This window comes from Meriones unguiculatus, chromosome 8, assembly GCF_030254825.1.
Source record: "Meriones unguiculatus strain TT.TT164.6M chromosome 8, Bangor_MerUng_6.1, whole genome shotgun sequence".
NCBI classification, from domain to species: Eukaryota; Metazoa; Chordata; class Mammalia; order Rodentia; family Muridae; genus Meriones; species Meriones unguiculatus.
The window spans coordinates 3563866-3590884 of NC_083356.1; the positions used below are offsets into that span (position 1 = coordinate 3563866).

A 27019-nucleotide genomic window follows, 5' to 3' on the forward strand; every position below is an offset into this window, starting at 1 on the left:
AGGGGACAGTGAGCTTAAGGTCAGTCTTGGTTATGTACACAGACCTCTATCGCAAGAATACAACACAAGGAAAACCTAGTATCTCGGGGTCCTTAGTGAAACCCCAGAAAGCATGAGCTTGGCGGTTTTGTAAAGACACTGCTGTCATCAGGGCCTTGGCAACAGCTGAACAGACATGAGCCCAGGGAGGACAGAGCCCAGTTTCGTCAACCTGAGGGGCCCCAGATGCCAAGGACAGGCTTGTCCCAGCAACCTGGGGCTTTCAGGAACTAGACAGCAGCAGTGCCCTAGTCTGTGGCTGGTGGACTCCAGTGGGAGCCACCAGCGCAGGCGCACTGCTTGCTTGAAGGCTGAAGTCACAAGCCTCTATGGACAGCCCCAGGGGAAAGACTCATTGCCCCAGAGTCTGGCACACTGGCACGAACCAAGCACTCAATAAACGCCTGTCAAATAGAGGGCTCTGGGTAAGAAGATGGCACTCACCCTAGCAGCGACCCCACACACAGGAGGAGAGCCACAGCGATCCCACAGAGAGCAGGGGACCTGCAGCCACCCTAGAGACAGTAGGGGCCCCTGCTCTTCATAAGTCTTTTATTAAAACTGGGTGACATAAGTAAGGAGACAGTACAAAAAAAAGTTTTGGTCCATGAAATAAAAACAAAAACAAAACACAATTCAGTTAATAAAAACAGTTATCAACAGGGACACTGTAGGAGTGCTGAGTTTCCTCATCATGCTTCCTGCCAGGAGCCGGGCTGGGGCTCAGCGCCCAGGGTTGTCCAGTGTCTCTGTGGGAGGGGCAAACACAGGACAAGGGAGGGCAGGGGGAAGACTGCTGTCCCCGTAAGAACAGGCTGGGGAGGGGCAGGAGCACTGCTCGCAGGAGCCTGAGGTGGGGGTGGGGAAGCAGGGGCTTTGTCAGTTCTGTGGGTTCAGAGCCCATGCTCAACGGAATCCCCCTGTGCCCAGCTGTCTCCCACCCTGCAGTGTTGTCTGCGAGCCTGGGACATGCTACTTCCGGGTGATAAAACCTGGAAGAATCCAAGGCTTCCCTGGAAGATGCAAAGCCATCTGTTCTGGGGACCAAGAACACACGTCCGGCTGCTACCTGAGGGGTCTGAAGCTTTGAGGGCAGGCGGGGTGGGGGTCACAAGCCCACTGCAGACCTCACCTCCAGCCCTAGGTGCTCTTGCTCCTCAGTGCCCTGGAGCCCACCAGGGAGTGTGCTCCATCCGGGCAGCATGGGACAGGAAGACAGGGACGGCCCAGGGCCTTACCCGTGTGATTTTAGGCCTGTTTCTCCATTTAAGGGAGGGGCAGGATGGAGTGAATGAACAAGCCTCTAACAGCAGGAAGGAACAGTCTATGCTGGGAATGACAGCACCCCGGCTTCGGCTTCGGTCCCTGGGGCTCTGACAGGGAAAGGCAAGATCCCCTACCCAAATGCCATGGGTCGGGGCTGTTGTGGGGAAATCCATACCGGGCAGCTCTGGGAGTGTGCAGGAGGAAGCAACAGTTCAAAACACACTCCAATACTGACATGGACCCCACGGAGGGGTTAGACGGCACTGAGTCAGCAGGTCAGTCCAGAGGGTGGGGACAAACCTGGGCTCAGGGAAGCCCAAGAACCCGGGCTCCTTTAGTGCTAGAGGGCAAGAAGTAAAGGAGAATCTGCTCCAACCTGTGGAGGGAAGGGAGGAAGTCGGGCTACCAGGAGGGCCAAGGTCAACTAGCTTATAGAGTGCCCTAGGCCTGAGGCGCAGAGGAGGGTCAGCTCCCAATGCCTGGGTCTCCTGGCAAGGGTAGGGTCAGTGTAGCTGGTCTCCCTGAAGACCACCCACCCTCAGGAGGCCCCAGCCATTCCAGAGCACTGATTACCACTATGGTTCTCTAACACTATCTAGAGGTCCTATGTAGACCGGGGATGGGGTGGGAGGTAGAGGCACATGGGAACTTTGTAGGGGGAACTGAGGTGGGAGGCTGGGGTGCAGGAAGAGGACAACAGGTGCCGGTGAGACAGAAACGCGACACCCTCTTCATTGTGATGCTGTCCTGGAACCAACAGCATCTCCTGGAATGCCTCAGGAAGACCAAGACAGGTACACTGAGGCAGGCAGCACGAGGCCCAAAGAAAGGATTGGTGCAGCCACGTTAGAGCCGCAGAAGCTCTATGTATTTCGGATTCCGAGGGCTTGCTCTAATTCTTGCCGCCTCTGCTGCACCTGAAAAGAAAACAGGAAGGAAGGAAAGCTTGAGACATCAGAAGTTGGCAGCTGATGTCACAGACCTGCCTCACGTCATCCCTCATCCCTCGTGTGCTCCGGGCACAGCACCGACCTTGGAGTAGAAGTATCGGCACACAGCCTCCTGAGCCCAGGGCTGGAAGTAAAACTCAGCACGGCGTTCCTCTTCTGGGTTACCCACCACATCAGTCATAGTCTGCATGAGAAGGGGAGGAGAGAACCAACATGATTCCTGCTTTCACATCTGCTCGCGGCTAAATTGTATCCCTTGACCACCCCCGTCTCCCGCCAAAGACGCTGAAATTCTAATGCCCCAGTACCTGTGAATGTGACCTGATATGGAAATGGGGTCTCTGCAGATGATCAAGTTAAGATGAGCTCATTGGGGTTGGCCCTAATCCAGTATAACTGGTGTCCCTTATAAAGGAGGGAAATGCAGATGGAGACAGAGACACAGAGACACAGTGTGAAGACACATGAAGGATGGCAAGCCTAGGCTGAGGGAAGCTGGCAGGGCGCACAGGACCAACCCCTGCTGCCGCTTTCATTCTCAACTGCCAGTCTCCACCACTGGGACACAAATCCCCACTGCTAAAGCTACCCAGCAGACAAGGAGGACACCCCAAGCTACCCTGGGCACCCAGGAAGTCACTGCTGGGTCCAGAGCCTCTCTGGTGCATTGGTCACAGCAATCACAGCAAGGCAGTCATCTAAGGCGTGCTGCACATTTTCCCGCCTGAGCTTATGAGGCAACTCTCTCTGAGAGGCATCTTCAGCTCCATTTTCCATACTTTCCCCAGCAATTCTCGATCATCTACCTCCCTTTGTTCTGAACAGCCTTACTGATTCTAGTCAGTTTGGCCAGTTACTGTTCTTTAGTCACACTAGCCTGTTTTTTCCAGATGGATCTGTGGGAGAGCAGAGCCCAGATCTTCAGCTCTAGTCCCAATGGCTGGGAGCCCAGCGGCCACACTGAGGAAGCACTAACTATATTCCCCATTATAAAACAGACCCTGGGATGTAAAAATGAATGTGTCCCTCAACTCTTCAGAGATGAAGCAATGTGCTGCCCTCCCTACGGCCCTCTGGGCCGTTCTCAGCTCTTTACCTTGAGGTCCCTGCACTGGGACTGAAGCCAATCATTGATAAAACCCTGAGGGTCTCGGGCAAAGCTCAGCATGAACTCTCGCTGGGTCTTCAGCTGGTTGATGGTTTCTATTGTCTCGTGGATCTGAAAGGAAGAAGGACGCTCCATTCTCAAGCCAGGCAGACTCTAAGCTAAAGGCAGAGCCAAGCTGGCATTGGCACAGCTGCCCCAGCTCAGTGCAGATGGGCAGAGTCCACTGGGGGCAGGATCTCCCACAACCCTCCCTCGGCCTCCTCCTTCTACCCAGGTCAGGGAGGCTGCTCTTCCACATGCAGCACTACAATCTGTGAACACCTGATCACTGGCAGTCCAGAGCCCACCCGACGTGCTTCCACAAACCCACGCACTTTCCTGGCGTTTCAAGACACTTTAAGCTGAAATCTCCCGAGCTAAACCGTTTTCCCCTAACCTCTCCTCCTCTTCTCAGTCTTAGACTTCTGCCCACCCACACCAGGCCTCCTCTCAGCCCCACCCACACAGGGGCCACCTCACTTAATCTCACCCACTCAAATCAGCTCCATCCTGTCCGCACCTTTGCTTCAGAGCCTTGACGTATCTCACAGACTGTCAGTCAGTCTAGCCTTCAAACTGGACTTGCTCCAGATCTGCCCGTCTTCAACTCTCTCACCCACTCACTATGCAATTAGCATTAGTACCTCAACAGTGAAGGCGTCTACCAGGCTCCTCTCTCAGCTGCAGGAGGTGCACAGGCCCTCCCCAGTCAAAGCTCTATGACCAGGTGCCTACTGCCCTGCAGCTTCCTCTCCCCCCGATATCCTACACCGGGGAACCTTGTGCCTCCATCAGCATGCCAGACAACTTTGTGCTTCTTGCGCTTCTGCTGGTTTTGAGGTAATCTGTAATCCCAGCTGGCCAGGAACTCATCGTGTACACAACACTGGCCCTGCACCTGTGGTGGCTCGCCTGCTTCTGCCTCCAAGCTCTAGGAGTGCATGCGTGAACCACCATGTCTTTGCTTCTTTCTTGGAACACACTAAGCTCATTCTCCTTTCTGGATGTTTACGTACCTTGTTGCATCTCTCTAGACTGTTGTCTGCCTTCCACACGCCAAACACCACTGTCTCCTCTCCACCTGTTAACTGCCATCCCACCCTCCAAAATTTAGTTGAGCTGCCTTCTCCCCGAGCAAAGCCCCTAGTTATCTCTGGTGTTTACAAAGCACTTCGGCGGGCTGGAGAGATGGCTCAGAGGTTAAGAGCACTGGCTGCTCTTCCAGAGATCCTGAGTTCAATTCCCAGCAACCACATCGTGGTTCCTAACCATCTATAATGAGAACTAGTGCCCTCTTCTGGTGTGCAGGCAGAACACTGTACATAATAAGGCAGAATGTTGTATAAATAATAAATAAATCTTAAAAACAAAAACAAAAAGCAAAAAAAGCCAAAGCACTTTGGCTTTGTCTGCGGCAACTATGATTATAATGTTAATGGTGGTGGTAGCAGCATTAACGGCAGCAGGAGTTACCGCTGCTGCCTTTTATGTGCTAGGGACACTTTCTGTACAGAGCAACCGTGTAAGAATAGGCATTAGTCTTCATGTCAGAGCCAAGAGGCTGAGGCTCCATAGCACTGAAACAAATTCCCCAAACTGGCCACAGTGGCTCGTATCTATAACCCTAGCAATGTTGACAGGGCGTAGGAGAATCATCCTGAGTTTTGGCGCGGTATAGCCTACAAGGGAGAAATTGACTCAAATGGTAAAAACAAAAACAAGGCAGAATCAAAATGCGTATGTGTGAGCCTGTCTCCATTGACAGAGACCCCTACCTTGTTGTCTAGAGTGGCAATCTCCTGCTGGCTGGCAGTGGACAGCAGAAAAGAATTCATCTGAGTCTTCAAAGTGTCATCCACTTCCACATCAATATCATAGCAAGCAGTCTTTTTCTGGTCATTTGGGTCAACACTGGGGAGGAAAGCAAGAGGGTCCAGTCAAAGGGCTTTTTCTGAGACCTACTTGCCAAGGTCAGAAAGATGGTCCAGGGACGAGGGAAAGGGATGCCAGTGCAAAAGGCAAGCAGAAATGCCCTCCATCTTCCCTCAGAGAGCTGTACAAAGTTTGCATCTCCAGACGTGTGCACTTTAAATGGTATAATTTGTGATATACAAACTGTAACTCACTGATTTTGGTTTTCACTATATTTACTTATTCTGTGTGTGCCTGTGTAGGTCAGAGGACGATCTGTGGGAGTCAATTCTCTCATTCTATCACACGGGTTCCAGGGACTGATATAAGGCATCAGGCCAGGCAGCCACTGCCTTTCGCCTATTGAACTATCTTGCTGGTTTTTAGAAAGTTGTAAAATTCAAACAGCACCAAAGGCATTTTGTGAAAAGTTTAAGAATGGCAATCCAAGCTGGAAAATGGTGCTGTCCGCCTTTAATCCCAGCATTCAGAAGGTGGAGGCAGGTGATCTCTGTGAGTCTGAGGCAGCCTGGTCTACAGAGTGAGTCCAGGACAGCCAAGGTTATGCAGAGAACAGGAGGGCAGCTTCTAGGGCCATGATGCCCAGGCTGTGGAGTGAGTACAGGGTGAGGGGTTTAGGGACCAAGGAAGCACAGGCGTTTATAACACTGTAACATACAACATAAAGAAGGCGGCAAAGAGCTGATATCTGAGGACAGGGCATGCTGCTGTCTAGAGATGCCTGGCTCTCTCTATCTTCCACATCAAGAGAAAACAAAGCAAGAGTTGGAGTCTGACTGGAAGCCCCATCTTTCTTAAAACGATGGCTGCTGATTCCTTCCATGGTGACCAGCTGGTAACCAAGTCTCCACTGGCATCGGAGACCCACTATGACAGTTAGCTGACTTCCAGCCGCTCACGTTCTGCACTAGCCAGGGAGAAGAGCATGCAACCACAGCAGGTACCAGCCACCTTCAGGGCACAAACTCTGCAAAGGTTAACAAAACAGCAGGCAAGCAGGAAGTTTGTCTCACTCTCACTTTTAATAATGAGCTTTTACGAAATTTAAACTGAATAAATAACCACGCCCAGCAAGACCTCTGGCAGCCTGACAAACGACTGCGCAAGCTGGTCCCAGGGGGCTCTGGCACGCATGGGCTCACCTGATGACGTGATTGATGATGATGGGCTCTGGCGGCATAAGCAGGGCATGGAGCCGCTGGGGGATCTCTGAGAACTTCATCCGCTGAGATTCAAAGATCTGAGAGAGAGAGAGAGAGAGAGAGAGAGGTGGCAACAGATTGGCTCTTGAATGCAATCAGACCCTCCAATCTGAGTGTGCACTTTCCATACCTGCTGGAGGTACTTGTCGCAGATAACAAACTCGCGTTCATGGGGGTCCTGGAGCTTGTGTGTTTTAATATACTGCCACAGCGCTTGGATGATCACCGGACGTGTCTGCGTATGGATGCCCAGGAGGCGCGCCAGGCGGGGGTCTAACTTAAACTGGGGCGGCTGCAGAGAACCGAGAACAGGTGAAGCTAATGAGCGGCTTCCAGGGGCTTTTTGGGGTGCTCAGTATAGCAACACATTCCATCTAACAGACATTAGTAAATCTGGGCAGCAAAGTGGCAGAAGACGAGGAAAAACGGCTTTGTTGGGTGCTCATGGGGCGTGGCCACGAGAGCGGGCCCGCCACAGCTGGGCACAGTACCTGGTAATCCAGCATCAGCAGGACGGTACACCGCACATTCACATCGCCTGGTCGCTTCACCTGGAAGCCATCGGTCTCCTGGGTAGTGGCGGTCCTGTGCCACTACAGAGAGGGAGATGTCAGGGGTACTCTTCCAGAGGAAGAGCTGGGGCGGGAGGGAAGAGCTTCTGTAAGGACCGAACATTCAACCTGGAGCACTGAGGCCACTGCGGAAGAGCAACGGCATGAGGCATCTCTAAAACCACGTAAGTCCTTGGAATTATTCTCTACGGAAGCAGAGCCTTCCAATTCTAATTGTCTGGGATGACTCCATTTAAAATGGCTTGAAGTTCTGTGAGTCTGAGGCAGCCTGGTCTACAGAGTGAGTCCAGGACAGCCAAGGCTATGCAGAGAACAGGAGGGCAGCTTCTAGGGCCATGATGCCCAGGCTGTGGAGTGAGTACAGGGTGAGGGTGATAATTTCACCCACAAAATGGATAATATACGTGGAGCAGAAATCAATGTACCAAGGGCTATCTATATATGAGTCTATGACGTTTACCCAGATTAATTCCCAAACACCCACTGAGGACGGTATGACCCAACCCCTAGTAAAGAGACAAACGCGCTACCTAGAAGGAGGAAGTACCCACTGAGGTCAATACATAATGGAGCTGAGACCTGAGCTCCAGCGTCTGACTCAAGTCCACAGTCCTAGCCACTGCACTCTCCTGCCATAAAATCAACTATCCTGACAGATTCCTACTGACTCCACAACTTACTTCCCTCTTAGGTGGCTGAGACCTTCCCACGTCTCTTACTGGTTGAGGTTAAGGGACTGTAGCTACAGTGGTAAAGAAAGGGGCAGGTTAAGTTCACAAAAAACTGGACTTTTCTGGGTCTGTGTCTCAAACACTGTCTTCAAAACATTGCACAACCAGGTGCTGTAAAATATTTCCGGTTATTTGCTATATAAACCTAAAGGATCAGGGATCAAAAGGAAGATATAGATCTATAATCTAGACAAACACTAGTACTCTGTCAGCCAACCTGTCAACTACAGCAACTGCTATCAGGTAAACAGAATGTGTCAGTAACTACAGCCCACTAATACTTAAACAAGATGCAGACACAGCAGGAAGTGCAAGAGGGCTCTATTGGAACTTTCTTTGGGGACAGTGGTCAAGAGAGTGCAAGAGTTCTAGGGTCCCAACTAAGTACATGTAGCGCCACCTAGAGGTCAGTGTGCAAACTGCAACGGAGGAACCCCGCACCTTGGGCTAATCCTCTATTTCATTCCTCCCTCTTTCCCAAGTCCATCATCTCCCAGCATGGGTAAAGCCTGCAAGGCAGAACTACTCACTTCCACCAGGTGGTTGTCTGGCCCATAGAGGTCTTTGTCAAGTTCAATCACCAAGGACTTAAAAAAGGAAGAGAACTTTCTCTTCTGCTTGGTGGCATCGTATTTGGACAAGGCTGACTAGGAAAGAAATGGGGAGGTGTCATGTTAGATGAGCCCAGAAAGACATCCCCAAGACAAAGTTCCTTAAAAAGGAATTTCTCACTCTAGTGGGGAAAACCCGTTAAATATCTTGTGAATACGGCAAAGCGGCCACCCAGTCGGCGTGACCTGTTACAAGGGCAGGATGTCTGACTTCCCACTGGGGAAAGGAGGCAAGTGAAGCCAAGCGTTACCATAACAAAGCACATCTAAACAAAGAAGAGCCTGACAGAAGAGGGGATAAATCACTGGCAAAAAGCTGTGTGACAAACACTGGCTTTATCCGGACAGAACTAGACCAGCAAACAGACTGCACCTACCCAGAGGAGGCTCAGGTTCTCCTGCAAAACTGCGTTTGAATGACTCACCTGCACATAGTCAGAAAAAGTGCCAGAGTACAAAGGAGTAAGTGAAAAATTAGTCTCTCCAACAAGCTACTGGGTGGAAAGTTTGGGGGTGGGGCTCTCATTGGTCTAATGTTCCCAGTGGAGCCACAAAGAGCAAACCCTTTGGGGAACTCCCATACTGAAACTGTGGTACCTCCAACAAAAGCTGGGAAGACGGAAATAACCTCAAGGACCTAAGAGAGGAAACATGGCCTCAAATACTAAATACAGATGGGAGGTGGGGATAAGGGACCACTGGGGGAAAAAAATCTACTGATGCTGCTAAATCCAAGGCCAGCATCACCAGAGCAAAGTCAACAACAACTGAGACCCCAGGACAATCCATGTGACACCAGTGAAGCCGTGGGAGCAGACACAAAGGACCATTGTCTTAGTGTGCAGCCAACACAGAGCCCACCCCCATCTCCGGAAGCTCCCAGCAGGAGCTGTGAGCACCAGCCAGTCAGGTTCCTTGTGGTCAGACAACACAGCTGGCTCCCAGCAGCTAGAGCACCAAGCACAGTGGACCTTGAACTCACGTCCTCCAGGAGCCGTCCTTCCACCCGGAGCTCCCAGGAAGCCACCGTCCCTTCCCCGTCTTCAGCGTCCGACTTAGCCGGATTGAAAGTGTTGGAAATGAAAATTCGCAGCTTCCGTTTTTGCTGAGGAAGGCAGAAACAGGATTGATGGCAGGGCCTCAGCAGTTTGCCAGTGCTGCTAACAGGCTGGCTTATTATAGGTGGGTAAAGACCCTGCTTAGAAGAGGACAGGCCCCGAGCCTAGGACAAGTAACCGTGCTGGGTACCAGGAGGGCAGAGTCATGTATGGCAGGTGCCCAAGCTAGCAAGTAGTTAGAGCAAAAACACCGACCAGATATATTTCTGGTGCAAGAGACATGGAACGCTCCCCCGCCCCTTTTTCTACCAGCTGTTCTACTCTGATCGCTCCTAATGTAATTCCTGGCTTGAAGGCAGGGGGAAAGATGCAATTTAAATGACAAGGAGAACTGTGCGGCACTTTTGGTTTCTCACTCTAAGCCTGGTGAAGGTTCCTGGGTCCCCTCCCCTGACCCTTTGCCCAGTGCCGTCCTGAGTTACCTTGATGGGCCGCTTCAAGGCCTCCTGGATATCTAGCCGTTTCCTCATGATAGTCTGGTCCAGTTTCCTCTCAAAAGCCAGGAGGTCCATATAGGCCTGTGATTCTGGTACCAATTCCCGAATCTTAGGAACAGAAAGATACGATTGGGCCCTAGAGCTGACCGCCTCCATTCTCAAAGTCACCGCACCTTCAAGACCCCTACAGCCTGCACTCACCCTTTGAGGTAGGATTTTGTCAGCCATTTTCTTTTTCTTTGCACTGTTTGGAATAAATACTGTTATCAGGTTGGGATAGGAACTAGTCAGAGCTAAGCTGTCAGCACCTACGTTTATAGTACAGCTAAGACCTGCAAAACAACTCTCCATTTAAAGACTCTCCCTCTCCCATTACCATCAACAACTCCATCTCCAGGAGGCCAGAAAGCTTTCATTCGGGTGAGTTCCTGCGGCACCATTTGGTAAAGAAGAGCCACCACTGACTTCTGGCTTGGTATTCCCACCCCCTGCATCTTCACAGGCCTCCTCCCACTCCCTTCTTCCCTCCACCCCAGGGGTCATCTTACTTGTGGTTTCGATTTTGGACCGCCTGCTGCTGGACCTGCTGGATCTGTTGAGGCGCAGGTCTCTTGCGGGACTGGTCCATCCCTGACTGGGCCAGGCCAGGTCGGACTGAAGGGTTCCCCCCATAGCCAGGAGGTCCCATGGAAGGTCCCTGAGGTGTCATTCGGCTGCCTGGCAGCATGCCTGGTCTCTACAGGAGAGGACCCAGAGATGTCATACCTTTCCTTGCCAGCCCCACCAAGAAAGGAAAAGTGTCGGAAGGAAACGAACAGGGCTGGGAGGGTAGAGTGGAGAAAAATACAGCCCTCTGCCTCTTTGAAAGATGCTAACTGGAACTTCTGCAGGCCTAGCAGTGATTTCATAGACTATAGTTTAAAAACCAGATTATATTCAAATTCCCTGGTCTAATCTGGATCACACATCTCTAGTCTTCCATGCACTTCACTCGCTGCTGTCTCCTCTGAAGCTGACCTCAATTTGCAGCTATAACTTGGGTGTTCCTCTGGACACTGGGGCTGCCCATTCCCTTCTGCATTCCATGTCCATCCCAGGGCCCACTTCACCCACCCCGGTTCCACACTCACTCCTCACACGGAAACAATGCCGCTGGGAGCAGGTGAGGATGCTAAGCTCCCCCCACCCCCCCGCCCCTCTTCCTCTGCACTGCTTCTCCCCCACCTCCACCCAGGACCCGAGCCCCTCCCAGGGGAGGCCCTCCCACTTCTCCCTCACACTCGTCAGCCCTCCGCCCTCGCTCGGCCCCGCCCCCGGCCCGCGCGCCCCTCCTCCTGCCCCACTCACCGGATAGGCCGCCCCGGGCATCGGGGAGCGGTACAGCCCTTGACCCGGCGCCGGGCCCATTCGCACCGGAGGCCCGGGAGTTCCGCCCGGGCCCAGAGCAGCCGCCACGCCCGCTCCTCCTGAGGCTCCGGCGCCGCCGCTCGGAGCCACAGACTGGAAACCCGCCCGGGCCGCCATCTTCCCGGAGCCGCCGCTGCAGCTGCACAAAGAACCGGAACCGGAACTCCCCCCGCCCCCCGCGCGCCCCCCGAGCGCCTAGGCTGTTTGTGGGCCCGGCCCGCCGGCGGGCACGGGCGGCTCGGGGCAGCGAGACTACGGGCTAGAGGGGGCGACTAGCGGAAAAGGCGTGCTGACCACTCCCTCCCGCCTTCACGGGCCAGGAGGGAGCACCATAGAGACGAGATGCGCGGCTGAAGCGGTGCCGGGAGAGAGCGCCCCCAGGCGGGTGGAGGACCACAAGGCCTTGGAAAGCCACCAGCCCACCTCTCCAGAGCATTTTAGTTGACGTTCTCCCACTGCGCGGACTCCAGGTACTAAAGAGGGAAACGTGCTGTTGATTCATTTTACAAACGGAAAACCTGAACTGAAAGGAGCTAACTGTCTTGGCAAAGACAAATCAGCAAATTAAAAGAGAAGCCATCCTGGACTCCGGTCTCCTGGCTGGTAGCCCGAGCCTCATTTCACAGATAATGGTTCAATGACTCCACGGTGCGGGAACTTAACCCTTCATCTCAGACCTTTAACTTCGGATTTTAATGATTTCATGATTTATTTATTTATTTATTTATTTATTTATTTATTACCTTGAATCTACTCCTGGAAGAGGAGTCCTAGAAATTTGTTGCCTTAGATTATTTTGCTCGTCCACTGCCCAGTGATTCAAACCCGAGCCTGTCCTTTTCCAGGAGGATCAGTATTTTCCTGATCAAGTGTGTAGAGTCTCATGTAGCCCAGACTAGCATTAAACTCACTGTGTGACAGAAGATTAACTGCTTCTGTCTCCCAGTTGCTGGGATTACCAGTATAACCACGGCAAACCCGGGCGTAGTGGTGTGTGCTTTAATCCCAGCACTGGAGAGGCAGAGGCAGAGGCAGAGGCAGGTGAGTTCGAGGGCAGCCTGGGCTACACAGAGAAACCCTGTATGGAAAACCAAAAGGAAAAGCTCCACCGTACCAGGCTATCACTCAAATGTCTTTACTCCAGTTGCCCGGCCCGCAAGGCAAGCTTTATCCTAGTGTTAACACCTATAGAGTTTTCACCTAAAAGGAACAACTGAGGAGGGCTTTGGTGGCTCACGCCTTTGATACCAGCATTTAGTAGGCAGAGGCAGGTGGCTCTGTGAGATCCAGGTCAGCCTGGTCTACAGAACCAGTTCCAGGACAGCCACGGCTACACAGAGAAACCCTGTCAAGAAACCAAGCAAACAAAACAAAAAACTCAACACTGCAGAGATGGATGAAACCCAGTTTATTAGACCAGAGGCATGCGTCACCCAGAGCCCCTCCTGCTGTCCCCCAGCCAGTGCACACTTCTCAGCTTTGGCCCTGCTTCCTTCTGGGGAGTTCTGCTCTCTACAGAACTCTTGGGAACCAAGATGCTATAGCCTCACTCTCTGGCTCCAGGCCAACGCACACAGGTGATCTGCCCACAAGTCCTGTTTTGGGATTAGAGACCAAGAGACAGTGGGGGGCAGAGAAGGCTTGGAAAGGGGTTGGGGCTCTGGCCTGGGAATGGTGCCAGGTGGGGGTGGGAGGCCCTCTGCCTCAACCTGTGGCTCCTTAAGGGAGGGAAACGACAGTGGAGCTGCCAACTCCCCCTCTGGGCCTCTCTCCTTTCCTCACATGAGCGAACCCTGCCTCACTAGAAAATGTAAGTGGTGGGCCTGGGCACCAACATGAGGAAGGGGCAATGGGCACCCAGAGGACAGAAAGGCCACAATAAGGGCTTCAGCTTCTGGCTGAGGGTACCCACTGCCCCAGCTGCGAGAGTGAGTCACCAATCCCCAGCTCCCCCTGCCTCTAGCATCTTGGCTTGGCATCCAGCAGAGCTCCATTCCTGGGTAGGCTTCACCTTTGCACCAATCCCTTCCCTTGGGGAGGCCATGGTCAGCCAGGCAAAGGGCACTGGGATAGGTGGAGCAAGGAAGAGGGTATGTTAAGGCTGTGGGGAGGGCAGAGGGTGCCCCAGTTGTGGGGGCAAAGGGCGAGGCCAAAAAGAGGCAGAGCTTGTAGTTCACAGCTTCCTTTATGTCGCCACCGAAGACAGTGCGAAGGTTACAATGCGCCGGTCGTCTCCTTGTGCTTCTCAAAGGGATGTGTGTACACAGTACAGACACCAGGGGGAGGTCCAACTCTTTATACAGGCAAAGGCATCCAGAGACGAGGGGTGGCAGGGTGACACAGAAGGGAGAGCTTGGGGTGGGAGGATGGTTCTCAGAGACAGGAGGGAATGGGGTGGAGACAAACAGGGTTAGAGAAAGTATATACAGAGATATAGCAATATAGAGTCTGTATCATATAGAAATAGAAAATGCAGATGAGGTTGCCGAGAGAAGCAAATGAAGCTGGGGAAGAGGACTTGGGAGAGCTCCATAAGAAAATTTATGGATGTGGCCCTCTGCAAAGGCCTCTGAGAGAGAAGCCGGTGAGGTCAGGCGCCCTTGTCCCTCCCCGAGCGGGGCTCACCAGCTAGGCCTGTTAGGGATGTAACGGAGGGCTGCCTCTTAGGATTTCTCTCCAGCAGCTTCAGGGGAGAGGTGACGGAACAGATACTGGGATGTGGCCTACAGCACCAGGGCCACATGGAGTCCCCATCTCTACCTCTACAGGGGATCCTCTACCCCCTAAAGATTCCGTATGCTTGAGGGAGCAGAACTGGGCGTCTAGTTCTCACCTGGAGACTCGGGCTCTTGGGGAGTCACCGGGCTGGGAGGGTCTCTTAAGGCTAGGGAAGCCCCCTCACTAGCCCTCCCCCTTAAGGTACATTCTCTGGTTTGGGGCCAAATTTCAGACCCTAGAGATCCCCTCCACCCCCCCCACTAGGAGGGGGTTTTGGTGACTGGTGGCAGCAGAATGTAGGCGGACACTCAGATGACAGACAGACAGAATTCAGGCTTGGAGCTAGGGGAGGCAGCATGGAGCAGAGAGGGGCAGGCTGAGGTCCCGGCCGGATCTCTCTTTCTCTCTTTTTATATTAGTTTAATTTCATTAAAATAAAAAGATGGGATAGAGGCTGGAAGAGAACTCCATGGTCAAGACTCCTTCCTCACCACAGATGAGAGGAGCCACTGCCCAGGAATGCAGCTGAGTCCCCAGGGTAGCCGGGGGCACTTGGGGCCCCTCGCTCTCCTAGCCCTCCCCACCTAGGCCTTTGGTGCAGTGGCCTGCGGGGCTTAGCAGGTAAAGTCCTCAAACGTGCCTCGAGCGGGGTGGTGAGGTAGGATGTTGGCAGCGTAGGTCATCCCGGCAGGATGTCCCCGGAGGCTCTCGCAGGGATTCTAACGGAGGGACACAAGACAGGAACAGGTTACAGAAAGGGCTGCAGGTAAAAAAGGTGGCTGGCTTGGAGATGGGGTTAGGGTGAGGCGGGAGGAGGCCCCCTGCCCTGCTGCCTCACATGTCTTTTGACGTCATCAAGGCTGAGTGCCACGCCCTTATCTGCGCTGCTCCTCTTGGCCTCCTTCTGGCATTTCCCTCGTCTACACAGCCGGTGCTTAATGACCTGGAAAAGGTCGGGGCAGGGTGGGTGAACTGGAACCCCCAACCCGGGTGGCCCCACCCAGCCCTGCCCCCTTACCTCCTTACCTCGTAGGCGTAGTCAAAGAGCTCCAGCACTGTGAGGATGCTGGCCCCGATGAACAGCCCCATCTGGCCTCCGATGTCACCTGCGGGGTCAGGTCGGAGAGGTTAGTGGGCTCAGGGCTTGAGGGCCAATGGGTGGTGGGCAGGCCAGCCATGTTTGCAGAGATTGGTGCCCCGAAACAGAGGGATCAGAAAACCAGCCTCTGGCAGGATTTTTGTTCTCTATGCTTTTCTGCATTTTCCTACTTTCCCAAAACGAGCAGCTACTATTCAAGAAAAATAAATCCTTTACAAAACTGCTTTCTCAGTATCTGGGCCATTTTCAAGGAAATCTGAAACAGTTTCTGCCTCTTGTTCCCTCGACTCCTTCCCTGACACCTGTCTTTTCCACTTTGTCCTGAGAGAAGGCCCAGTCCCTTTCCTTCACTTCATTTGACACAGGAGCTCTCAGGGGAAAGCCCCTGGGGACAGGACTGAAGAAGGGCACGCAGCATTGAGCAGGAGAGAGATGTGTGTCCCAGGCACAGGAGAGGGCTCACCCAGGAGTCCTGCAATCTCATAGGCCTTTTTCTGCTCGATGGTCTCATAGTTGAGGACTTCAAAGAAAATGTCGAGCACCAGAATGTTCTCCCTGCACAGGGGTGAGAGGAGGAGAGCTAGGTTTGCATCAGAAACCCACTGGACAGCTGATCTTAGCATCTTAGGCTCTCTGGGGCTATTTCCATCTCCCTAAATGAGACACTGATGAAGAAGCCTGCCTTCTGGGGGGGGGGGGGGTTAGGATTAAAGTAAATGGCATGTATGAAAAGACAGTTTGCATGCTGGCAAGTGGGAGGTGGTCCCAGTTACAGCAAGGAAAACGCAGCTAGAAGATAAAGCGGGGAGGGAGGAGAGAGCTCACATTACTTATTCCAGATTGATCTCCCCACACACAACCCACACTCTCCCGCTGCCTCCCATGAATTACCTCAACTTCCCTGTGCCTGTGAGACCCAGACCCCCGATGACGTCCACCCGTGCCCTCGGCAGCTCTTGTGCGAGGCCCCGCCCGCACAGTGGAGCCCTCACCCTATGTACTGTTCGGATTTGTTGAACTTCTTGGCCAGGTACTTGGCGGAGGCCTTGCTGGGGATCTTGACCATGGACAGCTCCTTGCCATAGCGGGTCAGGTTGCAGGGCATCTCACACACGCAGTATTCCTGGTCTTTCTCCACTAGGAAGTCTGTGTCCAAGCAAGAGGTGCTAGCTGAGTGCCAGGCCTTCCCGGTAAGGACACACGAGCCCTGCCCCAAGGATCCCAGGATCCCGCCTCTTTTGCCTCAGCCCTGTGTGGACTCCTCAGCCAGCCTCCCTCAGCTTTCTCAAGGACCATCTGAGGCTGAGAGAGGGTGAAGGCCCCTCTCAAGAGACCCTCGTTGACTCTCCACAGGGACTTTTGAAGGCGTAGCTCTCAGCTCTTAGAGGCAGATGCAGCTGGAGTTCAGCCTTGACCCCAGCCCCCATGCCTGGCCAAATTTTTCTTCCCTCCCCCTGACTGCCCCAGGAGACAGGCGCTCACCCAGGGCCGGGTCCGCGCACTCCTTATACTGCTCCGGAGTGCAGTACGGGGCATCCCCTGCAAAGGAGAGAAGGCGGTAGGACAGGTGGAGGTCAAAGGTCTTGTGATAATATGGTGCTGTGTAAGGGGGAGGCTGGGAGGTGGGACGGATGGAGTAGCCATCCCTAGAACCCTGGAAGTGACCTGTTCTCCCAGCCTACCCTTGTTAGACCCCCCCCCCCCACACACACACACAGGGAGGAACTGAGCGACAAGAGTCAGAAAGATAAGGTATGGAGTGCTCAGGGACCAGGGTTAGGATGGCCAGAACAGACAGGGCCCAGGTGAGGGTCAGCGTAGCCTGAGATAGCCCAGTCGCCTCTCTGGGCTGTAGGAGCCTCGGGGCCTCACCTGGCATGTGCACCATGCGGCAGTTGCAGTTTTCCACCAGGTATCGCGTCTCGCAGTCGATCCGGCAGGCGGTGATGCTGTAGGAGTCGAAGAAGTCCGAGTCCATGGTGACAGCATTGCAGGTGCCCCAGGGCGAGGGCAGGTAGATGAGCTGCTGGGAGAGCCGAGGAGCTGGGGCGCGTGGGGTGTCCCCACCTCACCGTGACGGGCTGCTCATCAAGACCCAGAACTCAGGGGCCTCAGCCCTGCGCCTCGAAAGGCCTTTGAGTTTGCAGACTTCCTTCCATTCTCAATTACACCCCTCTCTGTGTGTGTGTGCGCGTGTGTGTGTGTTCACGTGTGTATGTGTGTTCGTGTGTGGATGTGTGTTGTGCACATGTGAGTATGACTGTGCCCCATGCACAGTCGACAGATAGAAGTGTATGTTGGACATGTTCCTCTGTTTCTCTCTGCTCGTTATCTCCAGGCGGGATCTCCTGCTGAATCTGGGGCTCCTTGGCCAGCTAGCCCAGGGATCCACCTGTCTCGGCACCCCCCAGCCCAGAACCGGGGTCACAGTTCTGCGCCACCCTGATTTGTACGTGGGTCTTGGGGATCTCAGTTGAGGTCCTCATGCTTGCATAATAAGCATCCCGTCCCCCAGGATGGCCCGCTGAGCCACCTCCCCAGAACCCCATCTTAACGTTTCAGCACTCCACCCCAGAAGTAGCCTTCTGCAGCCCCCTCACCCTCTGCTCCTGGCAAGACACAAAAGTCTGGAAGCCGGGGGCCACACCAAAGCCCAGCTGGTCGATGAAAGGAGGCTCATCCTGACTGTGGATTTGCACTTTGATGCCTGCTTCGAAGGATGTCTCGTCTGTAAAGACAAAGGCGGGAGCCGGGAGGATTTCTGAGTTCCCAATCACGTTCAGAGCCCGGGGCAGCACACTTCCCCTATCATAAGCAGTGTCCGCCGGGACTTGGTGAGGAGGTGGTGGGGTCCTAGCATGGCTCCAGGCTCCGTGGCAGCCGCTTCGTGGCGCTCCGGTGACCTCTGCATCCTCTACCCTTCTTACCCCATGTCTGCAACATATCTCCATGTCTCAGATTATCTCTCCTGCCATGTCACTGTCTCGGCCACTCTCCATTTCTCCTCATCCCTTTCTCCTTTCTCCCCATCTCTCTCTCTGCCCCTACGTCCCCTGAGACCAGACAGGCAGGCAGCCCAAGAAGAGAGGGAGTTATTTATAGAGTGAGTGGCGGCCACTGATGGAAGAGCATGGCTGGTTACCTTGGAGAGTAACTGAACCAGGAAGGAGGAGCTAGGAAATGGAGAGTGTGGAAGTCACATAGGGGCAAAGACAGACATGGTGAGATGTTGAGAGAAGGGGCGAGGTCAGGCCTCAGGGCCACACAGTGGAGCCCTAGTTGAGTCCGGGGTGAGAGGGGCCCAGGGAGGGGGCTCCTGAGCAGGGTAGCATACCGGTCTCTCCCCACACAGGCAGGTATTCATCTTGCTGGATGTCCAGCATGATCTCCAGGCCATTGCCAGTCCCTCCTTTCATGGTCTTCAGCCGCGGCCGCCCATCTTGGCCTGAGTTGAATGTGTAACACTTCCCATACCTCGTGAAGACCTGGCGGAGGGCAGAGTGAAGAGCGTCTGCCGGGCAGACGGGCTTCTGGGTGGGTTTGACCAGTGAGACCCACCAGGAACCAGGCACTGGCAAAGCATGGAGTACCTCTCTTTGCCCCTCTGACTCCGACAGCGGCTTAGCCCCTCTGTGATTGTACCTCTTGCCAGGAGGACTCCCTTTGTGGTCCTTCAGCCCAACAGTGATGAGAGTCTCCCACTATGACTGGCTCTGTTGGCCCCCCTTACTGGCTCCCTTAATCCTGCACACAGCTTCACAAACAGCCCCTTTGTTAAAATCTTCAACTCAACTGTCAAGGGACAATCTTTTTCTTGTGAGGACCCTAACATGTGCCCCTCTGCCTCCATGATCTTATAACTGCCAAACCTCTGAGGCCTTCTGAAGTAGATCTTTAGATATTTGCTTTAGGATGTCACCCCTAAATCCTTCCGAGATCTCCCTCCACACCTAAGCCCCTCAAAGCCAAGCCCTGTCAGTTTCTCCCCTGTGTCAGTGCCTCACGCCCACCATTGTTCCCTTATCACTAGAACCTGAAAGCAGACCCAGCTGCCAAGAACCAAACTTACTGGAGCTTATCCCGTCCCCCAGGACTCGGGACTGAATCCTAGGCCTGGCATGTCGGGGCGCTCGCAAAGCTAGATGGTGCTGTATCTTTTGCCCTCCCCAAGGCCCAGTGGACAAAACCATCAGGCCACATCATTTCGGGGACAGAGATGGCACCTACGTGCTCCCACATGATAGGGCACAGAGGGGTGGGTTTGGAGAGGAAAGGCCAGGCATGAAAATCTGCACAGGCCAGCCAGGACCACGAGCTGAGCTGGGGAGACAGTGGGATGGCAGGTGGCTCTTTATCTAGATGGTTGTCCCCACCTCTGTGTGGGGAGTCCAACGGGGAAGGTGACATTTTCCAGTGACAGCCTCCTCCAGGAAGAAAGTCCTGGCCACTTAATCAGGGCTGGGAAAACAGGCTTTGATTCAGAGGCTTCCTGACCTCACAGACAGATGGGTCTCTCTTTTTCTTTCTCTCTTTCTCTCCCCCCCACTCACACACATAGTTGCTCACACAAGCACACACACACCACACTTTCTCACATACACACACACACACACACCACACACAGGCACACACGCTCTCACACATGCCATTCTCTCTCACACACCACATACCCACCATTCTTTGTCACACACAATTCTCATTTACACACACACACTTTCTCTCTCACACACACACTTACATACTCTCACACACACTGCTGGTGGGGCATGGACCCCCACAGGGGAGAGCACAGGAGATAAAGTTCGGATGCAGTGACGTCCCTGCTCTGAGATCTGCTGAGCAGGCGCTGGGGTGAAGTGGGGGCTGTCCCCTCCACCTGTGAGCCCCTTCTGCACTCTGGAGACTAGGCGGCTCCGCCCCCCAGCTATCAGGATAGCCAGCACGTGGCCAGCCAGTCATCTCATCCGTGGCCCCAGCAGCTCGGAGGCTGACCTCACAGAGCAAGGTCTGGGGTCTTCCAGGTATCAGAGCAGCAGCTAGTTAGGGCAGGCTGTGAACCTGGGGAGGGGGAGGCTGCGAACCCCGGGCTCTCAGTCTAGCTCCGGCCTCTGGCATCCCAGTGAGCTCTGGGCTCAGCAGTTACCAGCCCCAGTCCCAGCCGCAGCCCCTGGAGCCGATGGCCGGAGAGAGTGCCAGGGCATATGCCCTGGGAGCACTGTGCTAAGCATGGGTTTAACTCACCACTGAGAAGTTGTGGGGGCCACAGGGGCCCCCACAGTAGGAACAATACAGCAGCATGTCCTCCAGCCGATGGCAGGAGCGGTTGTAGAAACGATGGAGGTTAAAGGGCTCCCCGGAGAACGCCTCTGGCCCCGGTGGAGCAAGGGGAACCCCAGGATCATCGCTTTCATCCAGCCCTAGCATGGGGGCCAGGTAGAGCAGGTCGGGGTAGCTGAGCTGGGACAGGCGCACAGGATTAGTGTTACACAGGGTGACTGCTGGGAAGACCAGCTCCGTGGTGGCCACTTCATCCACCAGGGTGACATGCGGGTAGCTAAGGTAATAGGCAACACGGTCCCCTACCTGGCACAGGAAGGCACCCAGCGCTATGACAAAGGCCACTGCCCAGAGGACCTGCCTGGGCCCTGGGCCCCCTTCCACAAAGACATGGCTGGCACCGTGGAGGGTACAGCTGTTGGCAAAGGCCGCCAAGTCCCTAGGTGGGTCTCCCTCATCAAGTTCCTCTCCTGTCTCCTTGTCCTTGTCTTCATCTTCCGAATCTGAGCTGTCCTGCTGCTGCCGGTGGTGGGGGGCCCCCCAGACATCTCCCATGGGTCCCTCAGCCTCCTCTCCAGAGGAGAATGACACAGAGCAAAAGATCTGGATGGGCATCCTTTCCAGGGGCCAGGAGGAGGGCGCCGGAGGGGGCCGAGGAGGGGCTTCAGGTGTGTGGTCCAGCAGGGCCAGCCACCTACTGCCTCCGCTAGGCTAGGCCTCCACTGGTCCCCACCAGAGCCTCTGTGGCAGTGTGGCTGAGCTAGGGCAGGGCATGAGGAGGAGGCCCAGACTGGCCTGCTAGGGAGGGTGGAGTCTGTGCCCATGAATAATTGATGGCGGCCTGTTGGGAAGCGTGTAGCTGAAGACCTTTGTCTGACTGGCTCCAGCAGGATGAAGGTTCTAAGCAAAGTGAAAACTCTGGGAAAGCGGTGGGTTTGGGCTCCTGGGACCCTCTCCTCACGGGAGGTGACAGCCATTCCTCCTGTTGCCACCTCGGTGGCTGCCCTCTTCCAGGCTGTGCCTGGATACATCACTGCTCCTCAGCAGGCCCTCAGTTTCCCCATCCCCACTCTGCCTTCTCTCCTTATTCTCACTTGATCTAGATCTTCTTCTGGGGTAGCCAAGCCTCAGGCCCTCTCTAATTCCCCTCCACCTATAATCACTCCAGTTGTTTCCTTGACACACACATGCACACACACACACCTCCCAGTCTCCCTCAGGCCTCTGCTCACTCTTAGCATTCCTTTGACACTTAGTTACCTTCCTGTCACTGACCCCAGTTTCCTTTCATTTCCACCGAGCCCCCAGCCTCCCTGCAGTCCCTCCCTCCACGCAGCTAGTCCCTGACTCCCTTTCTCCCAGACCCACAGCTCTATTTTAGGTCCACACCCCTCCCCCAAGCTCACTACACTGAGGTCGCATCCCCTCCCCCACCCTTTTTTGTGGCTTGTGGGGCAGCCCAGGTTCCATTAGCAGCACTTTCTCATTGACCACAGACTCATTTCTGATCAGTTCCCAGCATTGGAGGAGGGATTCTTGAGTCTGAAAAGCTTGCTGACAGAACACCACTATCTGCTGCCCAGTTACCCTCCCCCCTAAAAAACAAAACAAAACAACCAGTCGGAGGAGGAGTGTGCAAAGTTCTCCCGTGGGTGGAAGAAACTGTGGCCGATCTGGAGACCTAAGGTCCTGGAGCAGGTGAGAAGCATTGGGAACCAGTGCAGAGAGCGTCCCCCCCAAAATCCCAGTGTCACCCCTCAGTCCTGAGGCTCCCTCTGCTCTCAAGGTACCGTTCCCTGCCCCCAGGCCCCTGGTTCCCATGTGCTCTGATTACCCAGGGCCACTGGTTGGGGAACTTGAGCAGCCAAGTCTCTAGGGCCAAGAAGGTGACCTAAGAGAGGGAAGGGAGGGAGGGAAAGAGGCAAAGCAGATTAACTCATTCTCAGCAGTGCCGGGAGTGTTCGCTGACTAGGGCTGCCTGGGCTGCCCCATGCCTTAGGTATTGTAAGGCTAGCCCACTTGCAGGAAAGACCCTGGGATGTGCTAGGGGCAGAGGCCAGGTTCTAGAAGAGCTGAGTGCTGTGCGATTTCTGGCCTCCGCTTTCCCACTAGAGACATGAGGCCCAGCAGAAGAGAAAGCCCAGGGCTGGCTCCTCTCCACCCTTCCACTGCCCTTGGACATGTCTCAGTTCTTTTTTCCCCTATGAATGAGAGCGTCCCCCTGTCCATGCCGTCAGCTATGTGACCCCATTCCCCTGCTTAACACCCCTCAGTGCTTCCTGGTAAAGCTCGTTCCCTAAGAAGAACCTGCACAACTGAAGGTCCTATACCCTGCACCCTCACTCTGACATTGCCCCTAATCCATCCATCCATCCATCCACCCCTCCCAGGCAGGATCGCCCACAGCCAGGACTTATGGTAGCTCCTACTCATTTTTCCTCATCTCTTTATTGTATTGTTACCATGTGTGCGAGTGTGGGAGCATGGCAGTCAGAAGACAACTTTCAGGAATTGGTTTCCTCTTTCTACACTGGGCTCTCAGAACCAGACTCAAGCCATCAGTTCTCTGCTTTTACCTGCTGGCCCTCTGATGATGACAGTGATATCATCATCAACAACATGGGCTCACTTTGTAGCCCAGACTGGCCTGGAATTTATTATGTAAATCATCACAAAGATCCAACTGTCTCTACCTCCCACATGCTAAGATTAAAGGTATACCGCCCTGCCTGGTCCCTCTAATCACTTTTATTATTTATTTATTGCTTTATGTTTATGGGTGTTTTGTGGGCACATGTGACTATGTATCACTCAGGTCAGAAGAGGGTGATAGGTCCCATGGAACTGGAGTCCCAGACCACCGGAAGCTAGTTGAGAGCCACTATGTGAGCAACGGGAATGGGCCAAGCACCCTCTGGAAGGGCGGCCACAGTCTTTGGTGGCCAGCCATCTCTCTCGTCCCAGCCCTCTGATCTCTGAAGAGACAGGCTCTCCCTGGGTTGCTGTCCCTGAACACCTGAGTTTAACTCCCAGAACCCACGTGGTGGGAGAACTGACTTCCACAAGGTGTCCTTTGACCTGTATAGATTGCAGCCATACACAACCAGAGTGATGTGATACAAACTAGATAGAAACTACAGGGTGCTACAGCCCAGATACAAACTACAGTGTGATACAGCCTACAGTGTGCTACAAACTACAGTGTGCTACAAACTACAGTGTGCTACAGCCCAGATACAAACTACAGTGTGCTACAGCCCAGATACAAACTACAGTGTGCCACAGCCTAGCTATACACCACAGTGTCCTACAAACTAGAAACAAACTAGAGAGATGTGATACCCACAAAAGGGACGGGGTGAGGATAGAGACCAGCCACCCTCAGCTGTTGTCCTCTCCTGTACAAATCCATGGATTCATTTTCCGTCTCTGCCCATAGAAACCTTTCTCCTGCCTGCCAGACCTTAGTTCTTGGGTAGCACAGCCTACTGTGCGGACCTTCCTCAGGGCAGTTTCAGAAGTAAATTCCATGCCCTGGCTTACTGCCTGAGGTTGCCCATAGTTGCCCGTCTGTCTTTTCCCACTAGAGGGCACTAGCTCCCTCCTTCAGACATCCTGGAGTTGAATGTAGCTTGGATTCAAAAAGAGCTTCAGGCTGAGAGATCCCACGGAACAGGCTGTGAAATGGGACAGCACCTTCAGAGGACAGTGATGTGATAGAAGCCCTCCTCAGACCCATACCAAGACTCACCTTGCACTCCTACACAGCAGCATGCAAGCATGAACGACACACATATGCATGCACTCACACACACAAGCACACAAATGCCCACACTCACCCCCCCACAACGGTCACACACATATGCACACATTCGTATGCACACACGAATGCACACACATAGGCACACAGGCACATGCATGTAGTCACAAACACGAACATGATTGCACATACTTATATCCCTATACTTTGCCCTTCTCCCACCCCTCTATCCTCAGTCCTTTAAGTTTGTTCTTGTTTTCACTTCATTCAAGTAGGCACATTCAAAGTTTTCAGTTATGCAAAGGTAAGAAGGCCAGGAAGCACACATAGTCTGTGGACACAAATGGACTATGGACACACACAGACTATGGACACACAGCCTGTGGACACAAATGGACTATGGACACACAGACTATGGACACACACAGACTGTGGACACACAAAGACTATTGACACACAGACTATGGACACACAGACTATGGACACACAGACTGTGGACACACAGACTGTGGACACACAAAGACTGTGGACACACAAAGACTATTGACACACACAGACTATGGACACACAGACTATGGACACATACACAGACTGTGGACACATACAGACTATGGACACACAGACTATGGACACATAGACTGTGGACACACACAGACTATGGACACACACAGACTATGGACACATAAATAGACTGTGGACACACAGAGACTATGGACACACAGGGGCGCTCGAACAGATGCACACAAACACAGATCTACACTCAGTTCTAGGCCCTCAGAGGAGGGTCTAGCTCGGTTGTGGAGTGCCTGCTTGAATGAGGTCCTGGATTCATTCCCTCGAACCACATAAACCAGATGTGGCATCGTGTGCCTGCAATCCTAGCACTTGAGAGGTAGAGGCAGGAGGGTCAGAAGTTCAAGGTCATTCTCAGCTACAGACTGAATTTGAGACCACCGTGAGATATATGAGACCCTATTTCAAAATTAATAAATAGCTGTGTCTGGTTGAGCACACCTTTAACCCCAGCACTAGGGAGGTCGATCCTGGCAGATCTCTGAGGCCAGCCTGGTCTACATAGTGAGTTCTAGGCCAGCCTGGTCTACATAGTAGTGTATCCATTTGTATGTGTGTGCACTCTTTCCCTATGAGTCCCTGTATGGACACCAGAGGTTGGGTGACCTCGTCCCATAAATCTCCACCTTATATCAAAATAAATAAGCATTAATCAGTGAGTGATCAGTCTGGGGCTTTCCATCCAAGGATGACCCTCCTCCCCGCAGGTGTGCCTTCCCCAGTGGTTTCTTACTTTCTCTACATCCTTTCTGAATTTCAGCTCCTTCCACTTCGGGGCAAGTTTAGTGATTTTCAGCTAACCACTCATGGGCTCTTTACACAGCCCAGCTGAAGAGTAACCTCCTCACCATTCGACAAGCCGGAACTGAACCAGCTCAGGAGACTGCCCAGTAGTGATGGGCTTGACATACAGACACAGGACTGTGAGTTTGCATCCGGGTACCCAGGTAGAAATTGGACAGCTATAGTCTATAATCCCAGCACTGGGAATTCAGACACAGTGGATCCCTGGAGCTCAGTGGCCGGCTGGGTCCTAGCTAATTTGTGGGCTCCAGGTTTAGTGAAAGGGTCTGTCTCAAGAAGATAAAGGGCTCAGCAGTCAAGAGCACTGGATACTCTTTCAGAGGACCTAGGTTCGATTCCCAGCACCCACATGGCAGCTCACAACTGTCTGTAATTCCAATTCCAGGGGATTTTATACCCCTTTACATGGTACACAGACATAGATGTAGAGTTCAAATACATATAATAAAATAGAATAATTTATTTAAAAATAAATAGAGAGTGATTGGGAGAGGACACCCAATACTGGCCTCTGGTTTCCATACAAGCACATGAGCATGCATCACACTCACACACACACTCACACACACACACACACACACACACACACACACAATGCTGAACCACAACAACCAATTCAAGTCTCTGAATGAGCGAGTAATAATATTAGAGCAGGGTGTGGTAGTGCTTACATTTAAAGGCAGACATAAGCATATCTCTATGAGTTCAAGGCCAGCCTGGTCTACACAGTGAGTTTTAGGAGAGTCAGAGCAAATAGTTCAAAAATAGCTCAAAACAAACAAACAAACAAACAAACAAACAAACAGATTAACAATTAAAATGAGGTCATCTATCTCTAAATCATTCTAAATCAAGGTCATTCTCAGCTACAGACTGAATTTGAGACCACCGTGAGATATATGAGACCCTATTTCAAAATTAATAAATAGCTGTGTCTGGTTGAGCACACCTTTAACCCGAATTGCTCGTTAACACAGTGGGGACAGAGAGTGGGCCAGATCCTGCGCTTATGGAGCTGTCTAGTGATTTAAAAACATTTATACATCAAACTTCGAGGAGGGTTATGAAAACAGTAGGGGCAGAGGACAGGGGAGCCTAATTCAGACTGGGGAACCTGGAAGGTTTCCTGAGGAAGCGAGGTTCAAAATGCAATCAAAATAATCCCCTGGCTTCTGCCTCTGCCTCTCTCTCTCCGTGTGTGTGTGTGTGTGTGTGTGTGTGTGTGTTGCTATATTTCTCTTTGTCTCTCTCTCTCTCTCATCCTTCTCTGCCCCAAGTGTGTTTCAAACAGAGAAAAGTGAGGAGCTGAACAGAGGCAGAGGTGGCTGGAAAGGGAGGAAAGGGGAATGGGTCACCTGGCTTTCAAGAGTCCTGGT

At 53.2% G+C, this 27019-nt stretch overlaps 2 protein-coding genes across 5 annotated transcripts in view; both read right to left on the reverse strand.

Annotated features, from left to right (window-relative positions):
- Window positions 1-577: 577 nt before the first annotated feature.
- Window positions 578-11721, reverse strand: Smarcd1 (SWI/SNF related, matrix associated, actin dependent regulator of chromatin, subfamily d, member 1). The gene is made up of 13 exons (XM_021634950.2): window positions 11353-11721; window positions 10554-10741; window positions 10207-10249; window positions 9991-10113; window positions 9433-9555; window positions 8370-8486; window positions 7028-7129; window positions 6667-6828; window positions 6477-6574; window positions 5178-5313; window positions 3352-3474; window positions 2338-2439; window positions 578-2222 (listed from the first exon to the last, which is right to left on the reverse strand). Exons 1-13 carry the CDS (start codon window positions 11527-11529, stop codon window positions 2169-2171), a joined length of 1548 nt encoding a protein of 515 aa, XP_021490625.1. The 5' UTR covers window positions 11530-11721; the 3' UTR covers window positions 578-2168.
- Window positions 11722-12803: 1082 nt separating this feature from the next.
- Window positions 12804-27019, reverse strand: part of Asic1 (acid sensing ion channel subunit 1) — a 28730-nt gene continuing 14514 nt past the window's right edge. For 3 of the 4 annotated variants that reach the window (XM_021634936.2, XM_021634937.2, XM_060388630.1), the window contains 9 exons: window positions 18564-18714; window positions 17830-17957; window positions 17102-17252; window positions 16712-16768; window positions 16222-16375; window positions 15693-15784; window positions 15157-15236; window positions 14969-15073; window positions 12804-14849 (listed from right to left, as the gene is read on the reverse strand). In XM_021634936.2, the coding sequence (XP_021490611.1) occupies window positions 14745-14849; window positions 14969-15073; window positions 15157-15236; window positions 15693-15784; window positions 16222-16375; window positions 16712-16768; window positions 17102-17252; window positions 17830-17957; window positions 18564-18714 (1023 nt within the window). In that variant the 3' untranslated portion in view covers window positions 12804-14744. Of the gene's footprint in view, window positions 14850-14968; window positions 15074-15156; window positions 15237-15692; window positions 15785-16221; window positions 16376-16711; window positions 16769-17101; window positions 17253-17829; window positions 17958-18563; window positions 18715-20470; window positions 21599-27019 lie in introns of those variants that run through there. The other variant, XM_021634938.2, reaches the window with a different exon arrangement.

Bases quoted from the DNA above. Each gene is read 5' to 3' on its own strand.
- Smarcd1 (XM_021634950.2), bottom strand. From the start codon at position 11,529: ATGGCGGCCCGGGCGGGTTTCCAGTCTGTGGCTCCGAGCGGCGGCGCC. The intron at 10,742-11,352 runs GTGAGTGGGGCA...CCTCTCCTGTAG, and splicing joins TGCCCGGGGCGGCCTATCCG to AGACCAGGCATGCTGCCAGG. The intron at 10,114-10,206 runs GTGAGTGCAGGC...TCTGTTCCTAAG, and splicing joins ACAAAATCCTACCTCAAAGG to ATTCGGGAATTGGTACCAGA.